This window comes from Mytilus edulis, chromosome 8, assembly GCF_963676685.1.
Source record: "Mytilus edulis chromosome 8, xbMytEdul2.2, whole genome shotgun sequence".
In the NCBI taxonomy this organism is placed as follows: Eukaryota; Metazoa; Mollusca; class Bivalvia; order Mytilida; family Mytilidae; genus Mytilus; species Mytilus edulis.
In genome coordinates, this window is record NC_092351.1 from 44,843,983 (window position 1) to 44,868,291 (window position 24,309).

The 24,309-nt window shown below is 31.4% G+C and overlaps 1 protein-coding gene across 2 annotated transcripts in view; it reads left to right on the plus strand.

The window, feature by feature from the left end:
* Positions 1-94: 94 nt before the first annotated feature.
* LOC139485686 (sodium channel and clathrin linker 1-like) overlaps positions 95-24,309 on the plus strand; it is a 31,239-nt gene continuing 7,024 nt past the window's right edge. For both annotated transcript variants that reach the window (XM_071270324.1, XM_071270325.1), the window contains exons 1-18: positions 95-281; positions 7,089-7,153; positions 8,451-8,503; positions 9,098-9,170; positions 10,175-10,366; positions 10,793-10,864; positions 11,322-11,372; positions 13,288-13,358; positions 14,468-14,558; positions 15,239-15,330; positions 16,052-16,138; positions 17,259-17,349; positions 20,234-20,332; positions 20,917-20,988; positions 22,085-22,159; positions 22,648-22,796; positions 23,046-23,238; positions 23,938-24,074. In XM_071270324.1, the coding sequence (XP_071126425.1) occupies positions 245-281; positions 7,089-7,153; positions 8,451-8,503; positions 9,098-9,170; positions 10,175-10,366; positions 10,793-10,864; positions 11,322-11,372; positions 13,288-13,358; positions 14,468-14,558; positions 15,239-15,330; positions 16,052-16,138; positions 17,259-17,349; positions 20,234-20,332; positions 20,917-20,988; positions 22,085-22,159; positions 22,648-22,796; positions 23,046-23,238; positions 23,938-24,074 (1,700 nt within the window). In that variant the 5' untranslated portion in view covers positions 95-244. The remainder of the gene's footprint in view (positions 282-7,088; positions 7,154-8,450; positions 8,504-9,097; positions 9,171-10,174; positions 10,367-10,792; positions 10,865-11,321; positions 11,373-13,287; positions 13,359-14,467; positions 14,559-15,238; positions 15,331-16,051; positions 16,139-17,258; positions 17,350-20,233; positions 20,333-20,916; positions 20,989-22,084; positions 22,160-22,647; positions 22,797-23,045; positions 23,239-23,937; positions 24,075-24,309) is intronic.

The following is a 24,309-nucleotide window of genomic DNA, read 5'->3' on the forward strand; positions in this document are numbered from 1 at the left end:
TGATTCACTTTAATATTTTTAAATGTTATAATTCCAAATAAAAAACATAGTTTTTAACATTTTAAAAATATATTATCCCTTTTATTTGCTGCGGTACTGTTTGTAAACAATAATGGTGGACAACAAGCACTAGCATTCCAGAATACATAATATTTTCCTTGCAAACACCTTATTTCGAGAACATAGAACTCCTTTTTGATAAAATACCTCCAGAAAAAACTTACTGAATTGAAAATCAATAACTATGGACGATGAAGAAGTTGATTTTCTAAAGGATCAGGGTTAGTTTCAGGCGGGTCACAAGTTTAGACCTGTGTAAATGCATAATTTTTTAAAAATTTATCATCATTCATGTACTTGTTTCCAAAAATAGCAAGAAATCTCCTGAATTTCCCAAATGATTCCTTAAACCGGTCTTTTATTGGAAACATCCAAACCTTTCCGTGTAAATTTTTGAAAGTAGCACCAAGGCGGTACCTCGAATTACCGAATAACAGTGTTATTATCCGAATAACTCATGTAATTACCGAATAACTCTTCAAATATCAATATTAACACATTTAAGTGACTTTTAAACATATATTATTGAATAAAATTATATTAGAAGTGTATTTTATAACCTAAAAATAAAAAAAAAGTTGCAGGTAAGTTAATATTGGTCATTATAAAATTATGGATATCGGTGTGTACTTCCAAGATGGCGACCAAGGAAAACGTAAGAAATGAAGAAAAGAAAGATTGCATATATGCCTTCAAAGGAAAACGCTATGAAAATATAGTATTAAATAATTTACTGTATATACAGAGAATTGTCTAATAATTGTTTTTCAGAAAGGATTTGAAAATTTAACCAGTACATCAAAGCAATGCAATTACTCCAATCACTAATTACTTTTCATAACAATTTACTCAACATTAAATAAAATGTAATTAAGAATTTTCACATATTCAATTCAAATCTAATCAAGAAATTATTATAATTGATTGTTTTAATAAAAACAAAGCTTCTGAATGGATGATTTTTATGTTTATTCTAATAAAATTTTCTCAAAACTAAATATAAGATTTTCATTGGCAAATATAAATGTTTTTACAAGTCACTTTAATTTTGTATAAAAAGCCATGAATACATGTGTGCTGTCTTCCATTTTCAAAATGGCTTTATATCCGTGTGTTCAATGTGATGAAGAATGTGTTGATTGCACCATTCAATGCAGTTGTTGTGATCGTTGGGTTCACAGTGCTTGTGTCCCAATGGATGATGCATTGTTATTGGCCTGGTCAGATGTGTCTCTAAAGTTCCTTTGTAAGGACTGTTGCTTTACAGACAACAAGTATGACATGGCCAAGGCGTTAGAAAGGTAAGTAATTTTCATACATACCTTTTATTATAAGCTATACAAATGCGAAGAAAAATAAAATAAAATATTTAATTTCAAAGAAGACAATCTTTCACCTAGTTTATTATATTTCATTTATTTCTTATTTCATTTAAAATGTATTTAATTTACTTAATTTAAATTACTAAAAAATCAGAATTAAAAATAATAAAATAATACTCAATTAATATTCTTCTAAAATTAGTATTTACGTTTTTTTTATTGCTAATTTTATTTATTTTCATACATTGAATAATTTGAAAGTGATAATGAGTTAATTGGGTTGTTGTTTACTGACACGTGCCCATTACATAATTAATCATTAAGAGATAATGAAATTATATTACAGTATGGACACTCTGCATTAAACAGGCTTGTGACTGTCTTGGTATACCAAGGCTGCATTACCAACACCAATAATTATAATAATGAAAAATAGAACACAAATAAATATTTACAACTATATACAATATGTACATCCTATGTTAGTTTTCTGTCAAAGGGTAATAATGTTCAATGTTTCACCAATAATTTTTGATTATTTAAAATAAAAAATTATTAAAAAAAGATATTTTAATAAAGTTAATTTGAGTTTTCCTGTTAAAAAAAGCTTTCTTCTGGCAAATTCTAATTTGTAAATTATAAAATATGTAAGAACTTTTGGATTATTTTAGTCATTCGATGTTAAAAAAAACCCTCTTCTTAAACAAAATACATTGCACGTGGAGTCATTGAGAAAATAGTTCAGTTCATTTCCTAACTTTGTTAATAAACCAACTGACCGACTTCCTCAAAGCTACTAAGAAGGCACGGTAACCCTCTTCAGTGAAATGTATCCCGTCACGAGCTTCGTATTCCACCCTATAAACATTAGTTGGCTTGAAATAATGTACAAAATGATTTTCAAGAGCTATGCTTTTCATCATTTTGTTCACTATCTCTCGGCGAACTGTATGCTCATCGGGAGTGCAATACCAAGGCCCGGACCGCTTCATAACTTCAATCATCTAAGAGTGAAATTAATTGACGCCGACACGGAGCAACTATTTTTTGGTACTGACGAAGAAGCAGGATTAGTGAAATCTATGAAAACAGCATTCCCCGAATCTGGTCACATCCTGTGTATTCGACACTTAAAAGGAAATATAAAGCAGAGGATGATAGATGATGGAATCGACAAGAAAGATAGAGAGTCCGTACTAGACAGCATCTTCGGTAACCAAGGATTAGTTCATTCGGATGATGACATTTGTTTTGAAGTGAAGTGCGAACAAATTCAGGAACGAACAAAGGAACTGTCAGCTTCGTTCCACCGTTATTTCGCCAATCGTGTAGCACGTACCATTCGTGAGTTATGGGAGGGACCGACACCACCAGGTTACTTTGACAAAGGCTGGACCAACAACAACAGCGAATCACTTAACCATGTGCTGAAATCAGCCATAAACTGGCAATCAAAACCGTTACTTGACTTGATAGTGACCATTCAGGAAATTGTTACAGCCCAATTCAAGGACTTGCAGCGTGCTTTGGTGTCCAGGGGCCAGTACCGTGTGGCTGATTCACACAAACATTTCGAAATAACAGCTACGTCATGGGTAAATAAAACTCTACAAGAAAGAGAAAGATTGACCAAGAGATTTAAGAGCTACATTCCACCAGATAAGCGTATAATCACATCAACAGATGGCCGGATGAATGTCATAAAGCCGAGAGCATTGGGGAAGAAAATCGGACAACGCAAAAGAAAGATCAACGAGAGAACAACAACCTTCAAAAAGAAAAAGGACTGATTGTGTATTTAATACTATACATGTATTACATTATTATTACAGCAGTGGGTTAATTGTGACTTAAATTGTTTAAATGAAGTTGTGTTATCTAATTGTATTTTTATTAATACTGTAATTACTTTGTTTGATTAATTCTGTTTTACTTATTGGTAAGTATATTGTGTGCTCATTTAAATCCTGTTCTTTAACCATAGCATATTGATAACTTAATTCTGTTTTCTTTCTTCTTCAGTCATTGGTAAGTAAGTATGTATTGTTCATGGTGTTCATGATGTTCATTATTGTGTTCATTTTCTATTGTGTACATTTTTTGTATTGTTCATTTTCAATTTCATTGTGTACATTTTTCTATACTGTTCGTGTACATTTTCGTATATTGTTCATGTTCAGATAAGCCCGTGCCTTGTGCAGGATATCTTAGTAGTTATAAATTTTTTACAATAAATTCTAAATAAAGTATTTCCGCGGACTATGACAGATAAGCCCGTGCCTTGTGCAGGATATCTTAATAGTTATAAATTTTTTACAATAAATTCTAAATAAAGTATTTCCGCGGACTATGACAGATAAGCCCGTGCCTTGTGCAGGATATCTTAGTAGTTATAAATTTTTTACAATAAATTCTAAATAAAGTATTTCCGCGGACTATGACAGATAAGCCCGTGCCTTGTGCAGGATATCTTAGTAGTTATAAATTTTTTACAATAAATTCTAAATAAAGTATTTCCGCGGACTATGACAGATAAGCCCGTGCCTTGTGCAGGATATCTTAGTAGTTATAAATTTTTTACAATAAATTCTAAATAAAGTATTTCCGCGGACTATGACAGATAAGCCCGTGCCTTGTGCAGGATATCTTAATAGTTGTAATTTTATAGATTTAAAGGGGCTTAGTTAACATCCATTTCTAAATCACAAATATAAAAATATGATAAAGATAATATTTTTTTAATAACTAAAATTAAAACAAAAACTAATTTAAATAGTTTACTATTCCATATTTTATTTTAAAAAATGCCCACCCTCACATTGTTCATTGCCGTGACGTGGCGTGAGGGCTCCACTTTGGTGGTCTAAGATGAACACGTTGAGGGATTGTATGCAATCTTTCTTTTCTTCATTACTTACGTTTTCCTTGGTCGCCATCTTGGAAGTACACACCGATATCCATAATTTTATAATGATCAATATTAACTTACCTGCAACTTTTTTTTTTTTTTTAGGTTATAAAATACACTTCTAATATAATTTTATTCAATAATATATGTTTAAAAGTCACTTAAATGTGTTAATATTGATATTTGAAGAGTTATTCGGTAATTACATGAGTTATTCGGATAATAACACTGTTATCCGGTAATTCGTGTTACCCGCACCAAGGCTTCGGGTCGATCCGGCCCCACGTCGATCCGCCCCAAGTCAATCCGTCCCACGTCGATCCGGCCCCAATAAAAAATATTTTTATAAGGAATGAAAATAAAGATATATATTAATGTAATTCATAAATGTTTATGATTTTTATTATAATGTTAAAGGTATACGGTAAAAAAAAAATTCAGATGAGTATAAAACAACATGAACAAACTAGGTTGATTATGTTTTTATTACAAGTTTTCAAGAGTATTGGGTATAATCATGATAATTATATTAAAACAATTCAGACATCAACATTAATCAGCAGTAATTAGCATTTTCTTTCAATTGACTGTGATGCTAACAAGTCTTTCATCTTGTGTAATAACAAATAGTGACATACACAACGATACAAGCCGATCCCCAAGCTGATACATACAAACTTTGTTTTTCTTTTAAGTTCTTAAAATTATCATTATATACACCAACCTGAACCAGAAGATCAATCTATAAAAACATGGTTGATTACGTAACTTTAATTAATCCGGATTTGATTTAATTAAGTGATTACAAGTGGCATTACCTTAGTTCACAATCATCAGACAATAGTTGAATAAACAAACCAATTATAGACTAATGATTTGATTAATCAAGTCATATTATGATGAGTTAAATTTTATAGGTTTCAGTGGACTGTAAATATTTATTTAGATATTCTGTGTATGAACTTACAAAATATAAAATCGCCATGACATTCAAAGTTAAAGTTATCACGGAAAATAACTTCATATTTCAAAATATGTTGAACCTGCAATTCAACAATAACACTCATTTTCGTATCGATTTAAAATAGTTCTTTAACTGGTACTCCCAGTCTGCACCAAAAACTTTTTCAACTACTAGTCCGAAGACCAATATTCTGAAATTTTTCTTATTGTGCCAAACAAAATTTTGCAAAAACTTACCAGTCCGAATGAAATTTTACTAGTCACGGGCATCGGACTAGTGGCTAACCGTGCAGACTGACTCCAATACTTCACTTACCTGTTGTCATCCATCATCAGACACTTTTTGCAAATTCCATTTAAACTGTTAAAATGTGTGACAAATTCCTCCAAAATCAATATAGTTATTTCATATTTTATTTTGGGGCCGGATCGACGTGGGCCAATCTACTTGGGCCGGATCGACTTTGGGCCGGATTGACTTGGGGCCAGATCGGTTTGGGGCCGGAACGACCGGATACCGCACCAAGTATTTGTAAACATTAGTATACAAATCCTTGGTAGCAAGTCATAGACAAATACTACAATATAAATCATGGGGGCTCGTACATTTGTATCATAGTGGTCACACCTTAACAGATAGCTGGAACAGATGCAGAACGTATGAAAAAAAGTTTCCGTTGACAAAATTTTTATCGGTTGGGAATCAGTTGGTGTACTGACCATGGCCATATAAAATGGACAAGTAACGAATGACAAATGGACACACACAATATATGATAGGTATGAGAAACAGATACTTACCGGACAGAATGGATGTTGAACACCTCACAGAAGCATTCTGGATAAAACAAATGAACAAGATAAGCAGAAAATTAAAGGCGTTTATATTAATAAATGTTTATCACATAAACATGACCTTAAAATAATTAAAAAGTTTATGTGTAACTTGTTTTAGTTTATACGTGTAGTCTAGAAGGTTTATAGAATTTGCAACATTCAAGTTCAGTCTGGCCTTATTGAAGAGCTGCTTGATAGTGAAGACTTGCTTTTACTCCATAATGGATTATCCATCATGAATAATAAAAATTCATGACATTCAAGAAATCTGACATACCAGTAATTGGTATTTCTAACACAAAGTTTTCAATTGGCATTTATTTGTTTTACATTCAATATGTATCCTTTTTATCTGTTATCTTACCATTCATGTCCTTTTCACATTCATTCATCATCCATTTTATGTGTTATACGCCCGTTATAAGTCCAGTAGAAGTCCATTGACAAATTGGTCTATGGGACCTCCAAAAGATGTATAACAAACCAGTTACGAAAACAAACCAGAAACAAGAATGAACGACTACCGGACATTAAACAGACAGTTCATCCTCAAGACATCTGTTCAAAGTTTTGTAATTGCTCAAAATTTTGCACAAGACTGAATGGAAGACGAACAGACATGAAACTGTTATGGACATACATCAAACAGATATAAACAGACGTTATACGTTCAGTGTCTGCTTGCACTATTGGGTAAGGTGTGATTGAGGCTTTAGGGTGGAATAATATGCCAGTTGACTGAAATGCATGTATATCATTGTATATACACAATGTAGAACACATACCAGTCAACAGGCAAATATTTCTGCCAAAAAACCATCTATGAAACATTAGCCCATGTGGATAAATGGGTACAGTGTCAGTAAATGCTTGGTACGAGGATTTTTTTAAACTCCCAAAAACACACTATGAACTCAAGAACCATGATTGTCAATGAGACATATTTATTTCAATGTTTAGGAAAAAGTTCATCTTATTCATTTTATTTGTATTTTCAGTCAAGAGACTAAGTGAACAACTCCAGAAATATAGAAATGTAACTGCTGAAAGTGTTGGTGATGAGGTAAGGATTTTATTTTATTTGTATTTCAATCTTTGTCTTCATATTTCAGACAATAAGTGACTCATGTAAGATTTAAAAAAAAACCATGAAATTATCAACTGATGTTTAATACAGGTGTAATTAAACTATTTAATGTTTTATTTTTTTTTATTTTTACACTTTGTTTGAATTATTTAATATGTGTATGCACAAATGCAGAGTTAAGAGTTTGATATTATTTTCATGTCATTTAATCATCTTTATAATTGCCTGCAATCTACTCAATATGATAAGAATACATGTATATATAATGGATATTCCCCAAATGGCTCATTCAACCAGTGAGACAAATAAACCACAAAGACTAGAGGTTACCATATGCTGTATGGCCTTCATTTCATATAAGAAACATTTCTATATCACATAAATGTATGAAGCTGTGAATTTATCAGCATTTTGGACAAGTTGTGTGAGAATTAATTTACCTAATTAAACTACCAAAGATTGGTATCAATATAAAAAGTATAGATTTGATATGGTTATCAATGGGACAAATATTTACTAGGGACCATAGGATGAATATGTGAATAACTATAAGCCACTGTACGACTTTCAACAGTGAGAAAATGCATACCATGTAGTAAGCTATACAGAGCCTCAATGTGACAAAATATAAGAACCAACAACCTGATTATGATTAAAACATTTTTTTGTAATAAAACAAATATGACAGACAGCATTCATGCAACAAACAACATTTACTGAATAATCAGAACCTGAGTACCTTAATAACATAAAAAATAGTGAAATAGCAAAGACATCCATTGGCAAGATATCTGACTGGCAAAATGTCTGTTTACAAATAGTGTCAACTCAGCTTTTGAAATTATATTGTTGAATTTATAATTACAGCAATTATATTGTTGAATTTATAATTACAGCAATTATATTGTTGAATTTGTAATTACAGCAATACTATTGTTGAACTTGCAATTACATCAATTATATTGTTGAATTTGTAAATATAGCAATTATATTGTTGAATTTGTAATTACAGCAATTATATTGTTGAATTTGTAATTACAGCAATTATATTGTTGAATTTATAATTACATCAATTATATTGTTGAATTTGTAAATATAGCAATTATATTGTTGAATTTGTAATTACAGCAATTATATTGTTGATTTTGTAATTACAGCAATTATATTGTTGAACTTGTAATTACAGCAATTATATTGTTGAACTTGTAATTACAGCAATTATATTGTTGAATTTGTAATTACAGCAATTATATTGTTGAATTTTCAATTACAGCAAGGAGTTTTGGATGGAGATACTCCTGTGGCACCTTGGCTTACTGACAAAAGGTACTGATGCGATTAATTAAATGAATGAATTATGGATGATCTTTGATATGATAGTATTAAACAAATGTAGCAAATTCAATTTAATATTCTTAGAACTTAGAACTTTACAACAAAACACTAATATATATATATACATCAATGTTTTGAATGGTAAATCAAATTTATTTGTTTAAAAATTTGAAAGTTTAAAAGAATTGCTTATGAATTTGATATAATTTTGATTGGTCAATATTTCTTTTTCGTTTATAGCTGAGAATGATATATTTTATTTTCCAATATTTTGTCTATAGTGATAGATGATAACGTTATATTTTTATTTCCAATGTTTTGTCTACATTTATATTTATAGCTGATCAGAATGATATATTTTCCTATGTTTTGTCAATATTGATCCTGTTGATTGCTGAGAAGTGTATATTTTTATTTTCAATGTTTTGTCTACATTTATATTTATAGCTTATCAGCATGATATATTTTCTTATGTTTTGTCTATATTGATAATGTTGATTGCTAAGAATGGTATATTTTTATTTTCCAGTCTTTTGTCTATATTGATCATGTTGATTGCTGAGAACGTTATTTTTTATTTTCCAGTCTTTTGTCACCATTGATAGCTGAATATGATCAACAGTTCCAGGCTCTGTTGGAAGAGAAAGAAATTCTGAGAGTAAGTTTATAAATTCTTGTAGTAATTATCTTGTCAATCATTCAATAATTATCAAAGGTACCAGGATTATAATTTAATACACCAAATGCACGTTTTCTCTACGATCCGATCAAAATAGTTTTAAAACCAAACAAGTACAAAGTTGAAGAGCATTGAGGACCCAGAATTCCAATAAGTTGTGCCGAAAATTATACATCTAAGATAATGTAAATTCTGAAATTATTGCGTGCATTTATTATTGCAATTTTGTCATTTTAGACTTAAATGAGATTTTAATTTTTTTACGATGTTGAGAAAAATCCTATTTAATTAATATATAAAATATTTCAAAATGCAAGTTAAAATTATTGTGTTTACAACTCTGTTGCATTTTCGCAATAATAAAAACCTTGCAATAATTTCTGAATTTACAGTAATCTATTCCTGGGTTAAGAAAATCCGTAGTTTTTTTCAAAAAATTCAAAGTTTTGTACCTGGAAATTTATATAAATGACCATATAATTGATATTATAATATTTCATAACTCAGTGCTTTAACATTTAAAAAAAGCATGCTCTGTATTTTACTTTTAGCAGGTAAAAGTGGTATCTTTTTCACATTGTTTTTTATGCCCCATTTATTATGTCCCATTTATGGGCATTATGTTTTCTGGTCTGTCCGTCTGTCTGTTCGTCTGTTACGCTTCAGGATAAAGTTTTTGGTCAAGGTAGTTTTTGATGAATTTGAATTCCAATCAACTTGAAACTTAGTACACATGTTCCCTATGGTATGATCTTTCTAATTTTATTGCCAAATTAGAGATTTTCCCCCATTTTCACAGTCAACTGAACATAGAAAATGATAGTGCGAATGGTGCATCCGTGTACTGGGTGGAAATTCTTGTTTCTTTTCTTTTAAGGCACAAGATCCATGTAAATGTTTTATTTTGGTTTAATACAGGTTTCATTATTGTCCTTTTAAAAATATTTATGACTTTAAAGAAATCTTAATTTCAAATTGTATAGGGTGAGTTGGACAAACTCCGTCCAGAACTGCGAAGATTAATGGATGAAAACAAAAAACTGGTAGGAGATATGAAAGAAAGATTAGAGAACCAGTTAGATACTGATATGGATGATGAAGGAGGCTTCCAACCTGTAACAGACCAGGAACAAGTCATGAGTAATCTAAACATGCAGGTGGAAACATCATTACAGGTAAAACATATTTTTAATTTTAATGGTAATAGAGATATGCTATCATTGATATTTATTTCATTAAGTTCCGAAGCAAAGAAGAGCAAGGTAGCCTTAGAACATCAAGGCTGTTGGGAGGTTTTATATCAGTGAAATTGCATGTCAGACTTAAATTTTTATACCCGCGAGCCTCCTTAAGTAGCTTTTATTAGATTTTTCTTTCCATTTATGGGAATATGAAATGTTCCTACATTGATTTTACAACCATAGTCATAATTACTTGGTTTTCTTACAAATGCAGATGGCAAATTTCTTTGAAATAACCCTGCTAAAAAAAACCTATAGCAGGGAAACACAAAAAAAACCTATAGCATGGAAACAAAACAACCATAGTTTTCTTTTTCTCTTTCTCTCACAAAATTGAGAAATCATATTATATATTTTCAGGAAAAGGAAGCTGCTATGGAGAGATGGAGAGAAGCTGAAATGGAAATAGACAGGCTACAGAAAGAATTACAGGTAACATTCCTTAAACAACAGAAACAAGTTCTATAGCATTCATTCATATAGCATAAAATTGAAAATGGAAATAGGGAATGTGCCAAAGAGACAACAACCCGATGATAGAGCAGACAACAGCAGAAGGTCACCAACAGGTCTTCAATGCCATGAGAAATTCCTGCACCCAGAGGCGTCCTTCAGCTGAACACTCACTGCAAAAATATAATGTGTTTAAAGAATGTTAATAACTTCCATTAAAAGTATATTGCAACCTTACAACATATGACAACCAAAACAAACCTCTAGAGAACCATACATTCTGTAACCATGGTAACAAATGGACAAACAATCATACTTGTTCTAAATTAATGCAAATTTAGACAGAAAAATATGTTAATGTCAATGTAAAAGGAATAAATAGAAAATTCATTATTTAGAAAGCACGGTATACATTTTCCAATTTTCTTATTTTTAGAATGAAAAGGATAGTCATCAGTGGAGAATAGTAGAAGATCAGGCTACCAGAGTATGTATTCTAATTAACCTGCTTGTTTATTTGTCGTTATGTCATTTTCTGTTTATTCATAGTGTGTAGTGTTTGTCTTTTATATTGAAGTAATTCAGTGTATGCAGGAAATGATATTGGCTTTTACAGTAAGTACTGTGAAATCATCATTTTTTGTTGGATACCAATTTTTGTGAAATCATCATTTTTCGTTGGATACCAATTTTCATGGATTCATTAATTTTTGTTGGATACCAATTTTCATGGATTTTGTACCAGTGAACCGGGAATTTCACTACCCAAAGATTTACAAAATTTCTATAGGCTTTGTATGCAGAGATTGGCAAAACCATGAAAAATTAAATATCCAATGAAAATGCAAGTTTTCTTCAATCCTTGAAAATAGATATCTCATAAATAAATGAATCTACAGTATAACCTAAAAATATCACAATTAAATAGATCACATGACCAACACTGTGAACCAACTAGTTTTCCCACGTAGAAAAAATAATGCAAATATATTCAGTTGTAAAATGGGAAAGTTGGATCATCTCATGATATTAAGATATCACCATAAATAGAAATAAAAAAAATGCAGCAAAATTGGCTGTAATGGACTAACTATGAAAAAAGTATCTGCAAAAATATGTTGCGTTAAAGTATTGTCTAATATTTAAATAAGAATGAGCTTGGGTAATCATTTATAGATGTGAACTTTAAAAACAAAATAATATAATTAAGAATATGTAGCAAATGCCTTCAGAGTAAGCCATCTTAATTTGGTAAAAATAAAAGCATCCAAAATACATTTTGATGTAATGAAAGTAAATTCTGATAAAACATGTGACAGTGTATTTAACACAATTATGTTGATGATCTTTAATGTCTAAATGTTAATAACATTTCCAGTGTTATTTTTTAACTCCTCCACATAATCAGTCAATATAAATATTTATCAAACATTAAGTTGTAAATACAGAAGTTTTGAATACTTGATAAATATCCTGCTGTTTAATCTGTATTGCTCAACTTTGATGCACACTCTTGATCACACCTCTACACAAATTTCTCATTTATGACAGTAGGGATTCTACCTAAATTTCCAATAAGTCCATGTTTGGATTTATATAAAATAGAAGATGTGGTATGATTGCCAATGAGACAACTCTCCACAAGAGACCAAAATGACACAGAAATTAACAACTATAGGTCGTCGTACGGCCTTCGACAATGAGCAAAGCCAATACTGCATAGTCGGCTATAAAAGACCCTGAAATTACAATGTTAAACAATTCAAACGAGAAAACTAACAGCCTTAATTATTAAAAAAAATATGCAAGCTTCTCAAGATACAGTGGATTCATTTATTTTCATGGATACCAATTTTCATTAGATTGTGGAAACCTTGCATTTTCTGGGATATTTGATTTCTTGGTTCTACTTTATAGAAATTTGTATTTAGTTGAACATTGAAATTCGTGGTTCACCTGTACACATGAAACCCATGAAAATTGGTATCCAACAAATATGAATGAATCCACTGTAAATAAAATGGTCATTAGGGCGTGACATCATTTATCAAATGAAGTCATTGTTTGGCTTTCATTTTTTTGGCACACGAAATGCAAAAAACTCAACGAAATACAATACAAAACACAAAAAAATACAATAAAAAAAATATTTCCATGAACAACAAGACACAAATTTTAAGGAAACCCAGGTGCTTCGGATGAATAATTAGGCAGTTCTTTTACAGCTTTTAAAACATGGCAAGTTCTGTATCAAATGCGGTTTCAACCTCGACTAATATCATTCTCAGGCCTAAAGGCCCTCTGGATGATACGACATATGCTTCAGATTTTACCATGTATTATTCTCTATAGAAATAATTATTAATACAAAGATGTAATCCCTGATTTTTATCTTTCAATAGATGCAATCAGAGTATCAAGAATCAGTTGCAGTATTAAACAGAGAAATTGAAGAACTTCAATTAGACAGCAGGTATTCAATCGATTTTTTTATGTTGTTTAATATGATAGCTTATTTTGACATATTTTAGTAAAGAATGTGCAAAATATAAAATTCAAATGAATTTTCCCAAAATATTGGTTATTTTTTATTTGATTTTTCATGAAAATGAATATCATATACCAATTATCGTCAACCAGTATTATCACAATATATCTACCTTTAGCGCAAATGTTTTAATACACAAAAAATGGCTGTTCCATGTTAAGACCAACTTATATATACTGCCAGACATTCTCAAATTTCGACATCAAAATCCCCAGTTGACAAAGGCCAAGATTCAGATACAATGTATTTATCTCTATTCTTCAGTAATATAAACAAATCAGTCCATTTCAATTAACTTTTCATAGTAAAATTTCATAAAACAAAATTTCCACGAAATGATGTTATTGTCTTAACATGGCAACATAACAAGGTGACGTCACAAGTATGTTTCTGTAAACAAAAAATCAATGTAAACACCAGGCCTCAGAACGAATAAAATTACATTGGAAGAAAATATAAGTGAAAAATGCTTTGAAAAAAGTATACTAATCATTGACTTATATAATATAACTAATATTATCAAAATTGGGTAAAACAGCTTTCACATTTAACAAAATTACCAAATTTGTCCTTTAGAATCAAAATAATTCATGGCAGCCATAGATTTGTTTTCATTTAACCATGGGATGGGCATTTATATTCTTATTTTACCCCTCGCTAACACTCAGGGTAAAGTAATCGAAAAATAAATGCCCAACCCATGGTTAAATGAAAACAAATCTACAGCTGCCATGAAATATTTCTTAATTACTATTAAATAGATTTTTTCAAATCTCCAGATTGATAGATCTCTATTCTTTAGTAAGATCTAGACATCATGGAATTTTATGAAGCCCTTTCATGGTCAAGAACCAGCATGCACAAGAAAATTCTGAAAATATTACTTTATTTTGTGTGCTAACTTGCTTACTGCACTTACCATTTAGATACAATATGGGGTTCAAATTTCAAGGATAAATTAACTTTGTAAAATTGTTTTGAAATAATACATGGTTATTAGTTTATTTATATATATTACAAACTAATTTTTTCAGAGAAGCCAAACATGAATTGGAAAAAGCCATTTCAGAATTAAAAGAATTAAAAAAAGAAAATAAAGATTTTGAGCAGAAGTTACAATGGAAGGTATAAATTTTATTGTATTCATTTACTAAAGGATATGAAGATGGCATTTTTAGACAAAACTATATATTGAATTTTGTAATTTTCTGTTCCTTCTGTCAGTGTAAAATTTAATGGATAATATTTAACAGAAAATATATACTCTAGATGGAGCATTGTCATCAGATTCAAAGAAAAGTACTGTCAAGTGTTTTTGTGAAACATTGAAGTGCAGTCAGTTTTCTGATTGCTTTTTAATCCTTTTCATGAATCAAGCTTGTAGTTTAACACAATACTAGTCTAAACTATAAAAAAAAATAATAAAAAAATAACAACATTCTAGTAACTTCATGGAAATTCAATTATTATGGTCAACTTGTTTTGTCCCTTAGAATGATGCCTTCATAACAAGATGAAGATATGAAACAAACAATGAAGTACTTAAAATGAAGGTACTGAAAGGTTAACAGGAAATGACGTCACAATAATAGGTATGACAACGTTAAAAAGAAAGTGAAAGTAAAAGTAAATACTAAATTGGAAAGTATCATTTGGACAAAATGGACAACACTTCACTAGACATTTGGTACCATTTTAACATATTTTATAAAATTTTCACCTGTTCTTATATAGACTTTTAAATCACAATTATTTCAGAACTTTGTCATTTTATTCCATTTTATATATGAGCATATTGATTACAGGACCAGGATATAGCAGACATCATAATGAAGGAAGGGATGTCAGATAGCCATATACGTGAAATGAAAAGATTACTGGATGAAAGCAATCATAAGTATGTTATAATATTTACATGACTGTACTTTACTTTTGATTAACAACTGTATTAGTCCTTCTATAATCCTTTGTTACGTTTTAGCAATTGAAAACTTTTTTTCTTTTAAAAAGCTGTAATGTTTGGTATTTTCCAGAAAAATAGGTAATTGGGGTTGAACAACACTTCTTTATACCCCACCACCTATTATTTGATGTCATCCAAATTAATAACAACAAAAATATCATATGGTGTCTAACTCTCATATACACTTGTTCTTGGAATAGCACTTTTAATATGTGTTGTCAAAGAATTCTGTTTCAAGGTGTAACTCTCAAATAGCATTGATGTGTTCAAAATGTAAGCAATAATCTATGTATCAGATTTCATGCAAAATATATATATATAACTGGTAACAAGTAAGCATTTGCAACATTAAAATTATATATATATATATATATAAGAGAGAATGAAATGGACCTGACCATATCCTAACTGGATAGAAGAGAAAAGGTGGCTTTCAGGGGCGGATGCAGGAATTTTCGAAAGGGGGGGTGCTAAGGGGTGCTAACCCAGGGCAAAGGGGGGGTGCAAAACATATGTCCCGATACAAATGCATTGATCGGCAAAAATAAAGGGGGGGTGCACACCCCCGGAACCCCCCCCCCCCCCCCCCTGGATCCGCCACTGGCTTTATATTTGAGCCTTTAATTATATAAATATATTTCAATTGACTTTACAGATTATCTCAAGTCAATAGAGAGTTGGAAGAAACTAAAACAGATAAAGCTGGACTTGAAGCAAGAATAAAAGAGGCACAGAAAAGATAGTAAGTCAAAAGAAGTTATGGCAAGGATACAAATATTTCTATAAATGTAGTAGATTTATGAAAAACTTTTTTTTTTTAAAGTTTGTATTTCCAAAATATTTTGTAAAAATCAAATTAATTTATTTAAAAAGATGTAAAAATAATTAATAAATTTTTAATAAACAAGTTTTGGTACAATGAATCAGTCATTATGTCATAATTTTACAAAACAAATATTGGAATGTGGTGTATAAGTTTAGTTTATTTTGTTTACTGTGGATACATTTATTTTCTTGGGTACCAATTTTCGTTGCTTGATGAAACTCGCACGTTCGCGAATATTTGATTTTATGGTTTCGCCAAAATGTGCATATTGCCCTATAGAAAATATGTAATTCGTTAAATACTTAATTTCGTGGTTACCATGTACCCAGGAAATCCAGGAAAATTAGAACCCAAGAATAATAATGAATCCAATTCTAATGCAACAACGTTTGTTACGTTTATTTTGATTGGATAACGTCACTTATTTACATGGCATCAATTGACAATTGATGCTATGGGATGTACACGCAAGCACAGACGACATATGACAAATTTTAAAATATATGTTTTAACGTTGTTTTCTGTCAGTTTCATTAGAATGGAGATAACAATATTGTATTTTAAGCTCTGACGATAAACTTAATTTGCGACCATCAAATCCCCAATTAATGCCGTCGGAGCTTAGAATACAATATAGTTATCTCCTAAGTATCATATCTGTGGTCTAAATTATATCTATCTTACCAGGGCATTTTAGAACAACCTTTGACAGGGATATCTACCTCAGTGCTGTTCCAGCATTGGTTATATATGGGTAGGGGGTTGGGCTTTTTTAAAATATAATGGATGGTGGTACTTAAGAAATATAGCCTGGACAATAATACTAAATTATTGAAAATTAAGACTTAGTTACTTATGATTCTTATAGAATCTATTAATTACTGATATTATGATTATAAATGCTAACTTAGTAAAACAAAAATAGGTATATTTTTCCTGTCAAACAACATTTGGTAAATTGACCTTGATACTCTAGTACCTGGTAAAATACACACAAATCATGTGACATTAGTTTATCCAATCATTATTCTTGTAGTGGTGATATGGAACAGAGAGAATTAGATGCTGTTGCACAAGTCAGAGATGCAGTACAAATGGTAGAGAAAGCTATGATGGAAAAAGAACAGGTTGGTATATATATTCCTACCATGACTTAATATTTCAAATTTGGTTTGTAACATTAGTTTGCCTCATTTTAATATTATGAAAATTATACAAAATGCTTATTTCTAAAAAAAAATAAAAAAATTTAATTTTGGTGGCTTCACTTTTACCTTTCTAGAGTTATGCCCATTTACAAATGGATAAAATCCTGGATTTTTCGTTTACAATTTCTAACATAAGTATGCCTAAACTAAATGTTATGAAACGTATACACAATGCTTTTTACCACAAAACTCAGATCAGGTTTTTGGGTAGGAATACATTATCAGTTCCTGCGTAATGTTCCTTTATAACAATATATGCAAGTTGGGGCATCATCTGTGTCTTATGAACACATTTCCCATTTATTTTAGAACATGTACTGATGAGATGCTGTCTCAGTATCCATTACCCTTATTGTCCTTGCTCTACTACTTATACATCTGTTTTATTTAAATTTAAGCATGTTGTTTCTTTTTAGCTCACCTGGCCCGAAGGGCCAAGTGAGCTTTTCTCACCACTTGGCGTCCGTCGTCCGTCGTCGTCGTCCGTCGTCGTCGTCCGTCGTCGTCGTCGTCGTTAACAATTTACATTTTGAACTTCTTCTAGAGAACCACTGAATGGAATGGAACCAAACATGGCATGAATGTTCCTTATGAGGTGCTGACCAAGTGTTGTTACTTTGTAGCCGATCCATCATCCAAGATGGCCGCCAGCGGGGGACTTAGTTTAACATAGGACCCTATGGGAAATGCATACAAATGACTTCTTTTAGAGAACCACTGAATGGAATGAAACCAAAAATGGCATGAATGTTCCTTATGAGGTACTGACCAAGTGTTGTTACTTTGTTGCCGATCCATCATCCAAGATGGCTGCTAGCCGGGGACTTAGTTTAACATAGGACCCTATGGGAAATGCATACAAATGACTTCTTTTAGAGAACCACTGAATGGAATAAAACCAAACATAGCATGAATGTTCCTTATGGGGTGCTGACCAAGTGTTGTTACTTTGTAGCCGATCCATCATCCAAGATGGCCGCCAGCAGGGGACTTAGTTTAACATAGGACCCTATGGGAAATGCATACAAATGACTTCTTTTAGAGAACCACTGAATGGAATGAAACCAAACATGGCATGAATGTTCCTTATGAGGTGCTGACCAAGTGTTGTTACTTTGTTGCCGATCCATCATCCAAGATGGCCGCCAGCGGGGGACTTAGTTTAACATAGGACCCTATGGGAAATGCATACAAATGACTTCCTCTAGAGAACCACTGAATGGAATGAAACCAAACATGGCATGAATGTTCCTTATGAGGTGCTGACCAAGTGTTGTTACTTTGCTGCCGATCCATCATCCAAGATGGCCGCCAGCCGGGAACTTCGTTTAACATAGGACCCTATGGGAAATGCATACAAATGACTTCTTTTAGAGAACCATTGAATGGAATAAAACCAAACATAGCATGAATGTTCCTTATGGGGTGCTGACCAAGTGTTGTTACTTTGTAGCCAATCCATCATCCAAGATGGCCGCCAGCGGGGGACTTAGTTTAACATAGGACCCTATGGGAAATGCATACAAATGACTTCTTCTAGAGAACCACTAAATGGAATGAAACCAAACATAGCATGAATGTTCCTTATGGAGTGCTGACCAAGTGTTGTTACTTTGTAGCCGATCCATCATCCAAGATGGCCGCCAGCGGGGGACTTAGTTTAACATAGGACCCTATGGGAAATGCATACAAATGACTTCTTCTAGAGAACCACTAAATGGAATGAAACCAAACATAGCATGAATGTTCCTTATGGAGTGCTGACCAAGTGTTGTTACTTTGTAGCCAATCCATCATCCAAGATGGCCGCCAGCGGGGGACTTAGTTTAACATAGGACCCTATGGGAAATGCATACAAATGACTTCTTTTAGAGAACCACTGAATGGAATGAAATCAAACATGGCATGAATGTTCCTAATGTGGTGCTGACCAAGTGTTGTTACTTTGTAGCCGATCCATTATCCAAGATGGACGCCAGCGGGGGACTTAGTTTAACATAGGACCCTATGGGAAATGCATACAAATGACTTCTTTTAGAGAACAACTGAATGGAATGAAACCAAACATTGCATGAATGTTCCTTATGCCGTGCTGACCATGTGTTGTTTCTTTGTAGCCCATCCATCATCCAAGATGGCCGCCAGCATGGGACTTAGTTTAACATAGGACCCTATGGGAAATGCATACAAATGACTTCTTTTAGAGAACCACTGAATGGAATGAAATCAAACATGGCATGAATGTTCCTAATGTGGTGCTGACCAAGTGTTGTTACTTTGTAGCCGATCCATTATCCAAGATGACCGCCAGCAGGGACTTAGTTTAACATAGGACCCTATTGGAAATGCATACAAATGACTTCTTTTAGAGAACCACTGAATGGAATAAAACTAAACATTGCATGAATGTTCCTTATGAGGTGCTGACCAAGTGTTGTTACTTTGTAGCAGATCCATCATCCAAGATGGCCGCCAGCGGGGGACTTAGTTTAACATAGGACCCTATGGGAAATGCATACAAATGACTTCTTTTAGAGAACCACTGAATGGAATAAAACCAAACATGGCATGAATGTTCCTTATGAGGTGCTGACCAAGTTTTGATACTTTGTAGCCGATCCGCCATCCAAGATGGCCGCCAGTGGGGGACTTTTGAATGAAATTAAACATGTTCCTTTCCTTATCAATGAGGTTGTGTTGTCACTTTTAGCCAAATTTTATATTTTTTCATATGATTTCAAAAACCCAAGTAGAATCAGGTGAGCGATACAGGCTCTTGAGAGCCTCTAGTTAATTTCTGTAGGCAGAGATAGATCTGAAGCAAAGAGAAGAAGAGGCTGACTCGTTACAGGAAGCTATCAGCAAATTAATCAATGAAGCAGGACTTAAAACCAGACAAGAGGTCAATATTTTATTATATAGAATAAAAGTGGGGTATTTGTAATTAGACTTTTCAATTCATATCTTCCTTCAAAACAAATATGGAAAGGGAACAAGGATTTATTTAGTTGAATTTACCCCCCCCCCCCAAAAAAAAAAAAAAAAAAAAAGGCAAAATTGTATGTATAATTGAAACAAACAAAAAACACACACAGCATAAGAGATGAGAATAAAAAATTAATTCTATTCAGTTCAATGGACTGCATTGGTTAAAGGGGGATAAAAGATAAGTTTCAGTCTATTATGATCTATTATGAATTTTATATATTTTGTTATTATCTGAAAGTATTTTAAATTTAAATCATTCGTCTGTTTACTTGCATTTTATCAGAATTCCGTTAAAATTAATGAGTTTAGGAAAACATTTATTGTAAGTTTTTATCTACCTTTCAACATAAAAGAGTAAGATAAAAATCCTTTCATAAAAGATTAACTTTTTAAATTGTAATACAGTCAGTTAAGGGTAGTTTTCTTAACAATTTTCGTTGCTACCTGCATTATCAATACAATGCTTTGTTATCAAAGTTTTGATTTTATTTTTTCAAGGTTGATCTTGTAAGGAACCAGTGCAATGAAAGAATTACAAAACTCACTCAGGAATTAAATAACTTGGAAATGGTAAGTATTGCAGTCACAATTATTAACTTTTAAATATTCATCTTAATAATTTACCAGCTATTGTAAAATTCATATCCATGTCGTATTATATCATACTCCAACATTGAAGTCAGGGAAATATAACAAACTTCTTTTCTGTCCATCTGTTTGTCCAACAAATTTGTTCTTCACAATTTTCTCAAAAAATTTTCATATTTGTTCATCAGCTTGACAATGTTCTAGATACAATATATATCTATTTGAGTGTTTTAGAAAACAGTTTAGAGAAATTTGATTTGATGCTAATTAGATCATGATATCAATACTAACTTAAACTGCTTAATGAAAGAGTCCTGGTACCAATTGTTGTAATGAGCCAATTATAGAACTGGTAGCAAAAAAGGACAACAGAATTTGTTTGTTTAAGGAATGACTGTAATATTTTTTCTGTCTATGAAGAAATAACACTAAAAATTTGGTGCACACTGAATAACAAGCGTAGCGGGTTATTTAACAGTGTGCATCACATTTTTTATGTTATTTCGAATAGACAGAAAAAAATATTACAATTATTTCTTATAATTTAATTCTAAATTCCATTTTAAACCGTAGAAAACCATGAAAAACGTTGATGACGTCACGGTCACATGACTAAATTATGTCTATGGGCTCATAACAAAATAACGTCAGCCAATCAGAAGACGCGTTACATCCAAAATTAAATTATATCTATATAATATTTTCAATAGCTTGAGAAAAAAAAATCCAATTTTGCCATGCAAAAGAGATAACTTTAATCCTACAATCGGCCAATTAATAAATTCATGTTTCCTTTCTGTGTACTTGTACAAATTACGTCTCCTTTGGACAATGAATTGGAATTTAACAACTAAAGTTTCAAGTGTTTGGTGTAAATTTCTGGAGAAAACCAATACAATTACATTGTCGGAAAATATAAAATTTATTTGTACACGCTATAAAACAGGCGAAAAGTTCAGCAAGCATCACTTTTCATCCTGTTTCTAAGGCTCATACAAATAAAAAAAAGTATTTTCAGACAATATACAAATATTGTATATATATTGTATATATATATATAGATGTATTTATATTTCAGGAAGGTGCTGACTTAAAAGAACAAGTAACAAGAGCCATCAGGGATAAAAGAAATGTGGAAGCTGAGTTGGAAAAGGTATGGTTACATTTCATTATCTTAGATATTGGACAGCAGTTGCTACTTTATAACATTGATATTTGTCAGTGTATTGTCCTTATCAAGGAATAATTAGTACTAAGTTTTACAATATTTGTAGAGGAAACACTGCTAAGAAGCAAAAACATAACAAAGGTTTAGTCAGAAAAAAATGAAAACACTTTTTAAATTATATGTGTCCAAAGGGCTTTTCTGGATTTAACTTCATCAGGAACGCTCAAGGCTGAATATTTAAAATCCAAGGATGTATGAAGACAGAAAACATTGAAGAGCTATAAACCAAAAAGAACCTAGAAAATAGTCAACAAGTTGCACATAGACTGGCACATTCACACTTTTTAATATTTCTTGATTTTTTTGCTGTACTAAACATTTTTCTTTACTGAGGCTAAATACATGAAACAGAGCCAGACATTTTTCTATTCTTTATAAAATGTAAGTAAATATTTCTATCCTTTTCTTGACAGTTCCATCATGACCAGAAAGTTTCTGGGGCTAAGGATAAAGCTTCATTTGAAGACATGAACAGAAGAGCTATAGCTGCTGAAAGGTCAAGAGATGATTTGGAGGTCAAAGTTGAAAATCAACATAGTGCACTTAAAAAGGCAGAAATGAAGTAAGTAAAGATATATATAGTTTAAATGGAGTGATAAATAAAGCATTACAAAAATAGCAAATACAAAATGGAAAATTTCTAGTTGAAATAACAAAATAAAGAGAAACTAGTGAAATGATCATTTGTATGAAAAGCCAACTGAAGGAAATTATATAAAATCTCATCTAATTTGATGTAAATTATATTTTATTTGTTATCTGAATTATCAGCATTTGTTAGGATTTTCAATCTTATTTTATTATTTTAAAGCAATCAACAGATTACAACCCAAACTGAGGTTCAGTTAGCCCAGTTGAAGGAGAGAATGTCAGGGATGGAACAAGAGTTTGAGTTCTTGAATGACGACAGAATGAGATTACAAAATGATAATGATGATCTGAAGAAACGGATGTTGGCAGCAGAAAAAGAAAAAGAATCAGCTCTTAGGAAGTGTCAAAAAGAGGTACATTCTCAAAATAATTGCTTTCAATCATTTCAACACATCTTCTGTAGTTTATGAAAAAGAAAATACACACAAAAATTTCAAAGATGATGATGGTTATTATAAAGAAGACAGTGTTTTCCCTCCTACTAATTGAACCACATAAAATGTGTAAAAGATACCCCCTGTTCAAAATAGTTTGTAGTGATCAACAAATTAATGTGAAAATCACACTCATCTTTCGAATCACTAAATTAAACACACACACAAAATTTTTATTCATTGAATTCACTATAATAATAACCTGCCAAAATGTCCATATTTACAGTCCATACATTAAAACAAACCAACATATTACTACTGAGTATTTATTGAGATAATTCAAACACTTTTTGAAAATAGGAGCGGTACCAAACACCTTGACTAAAATTAATTTGGCTTGTTTAATTTTCATAAAATTGATATAATATTTACTTTGCAGCTCTGACAAAAATATCAAAAAATTAAAAAAAAAATGAACCACACTTTATTAGAAAAATTTCATTTGATATGGAGCAACACTAATTTTAATCATTGAGAAGCTTAATATTTCAATTACAATAGAACTTGATTAAAACGTTCAGCTGATATTTAGTGTAATATCCCTGTAATGTTATGTACACCGTAAATCAATTCTGATTGGGTTTAAGTTTTCACATACAATGCCATATCTATTTTTAGATGACAATATTTGAACATGAGCAGCAACAAAAATTACAGGAGTATGAAACCAGACTACAGTGTTCAGAAGATGCTAGTCGATCAACTGTTGGTGAATTAAGAAATTTATTAACAGGTCAACAGAGAATGTGTGCTAGGTATATAAACATTTTTTTATAGACCAAAACATTGATATTGAATAAGTGTAAATTAGAATGTTGTTTGAGGGGTTGTTTTATCGACTATATGTATTCTAAAACTTGCTAAAGTCTGTGGATAATCTAATCTCTGAATAAAATAAAATTTTCTAAAATCACTTTTGAAGATCTAAATATTACGTTTTGCTACAAGAAATGAGATATGTAAATTCTTAAAATGTAGTTCATTTATTCA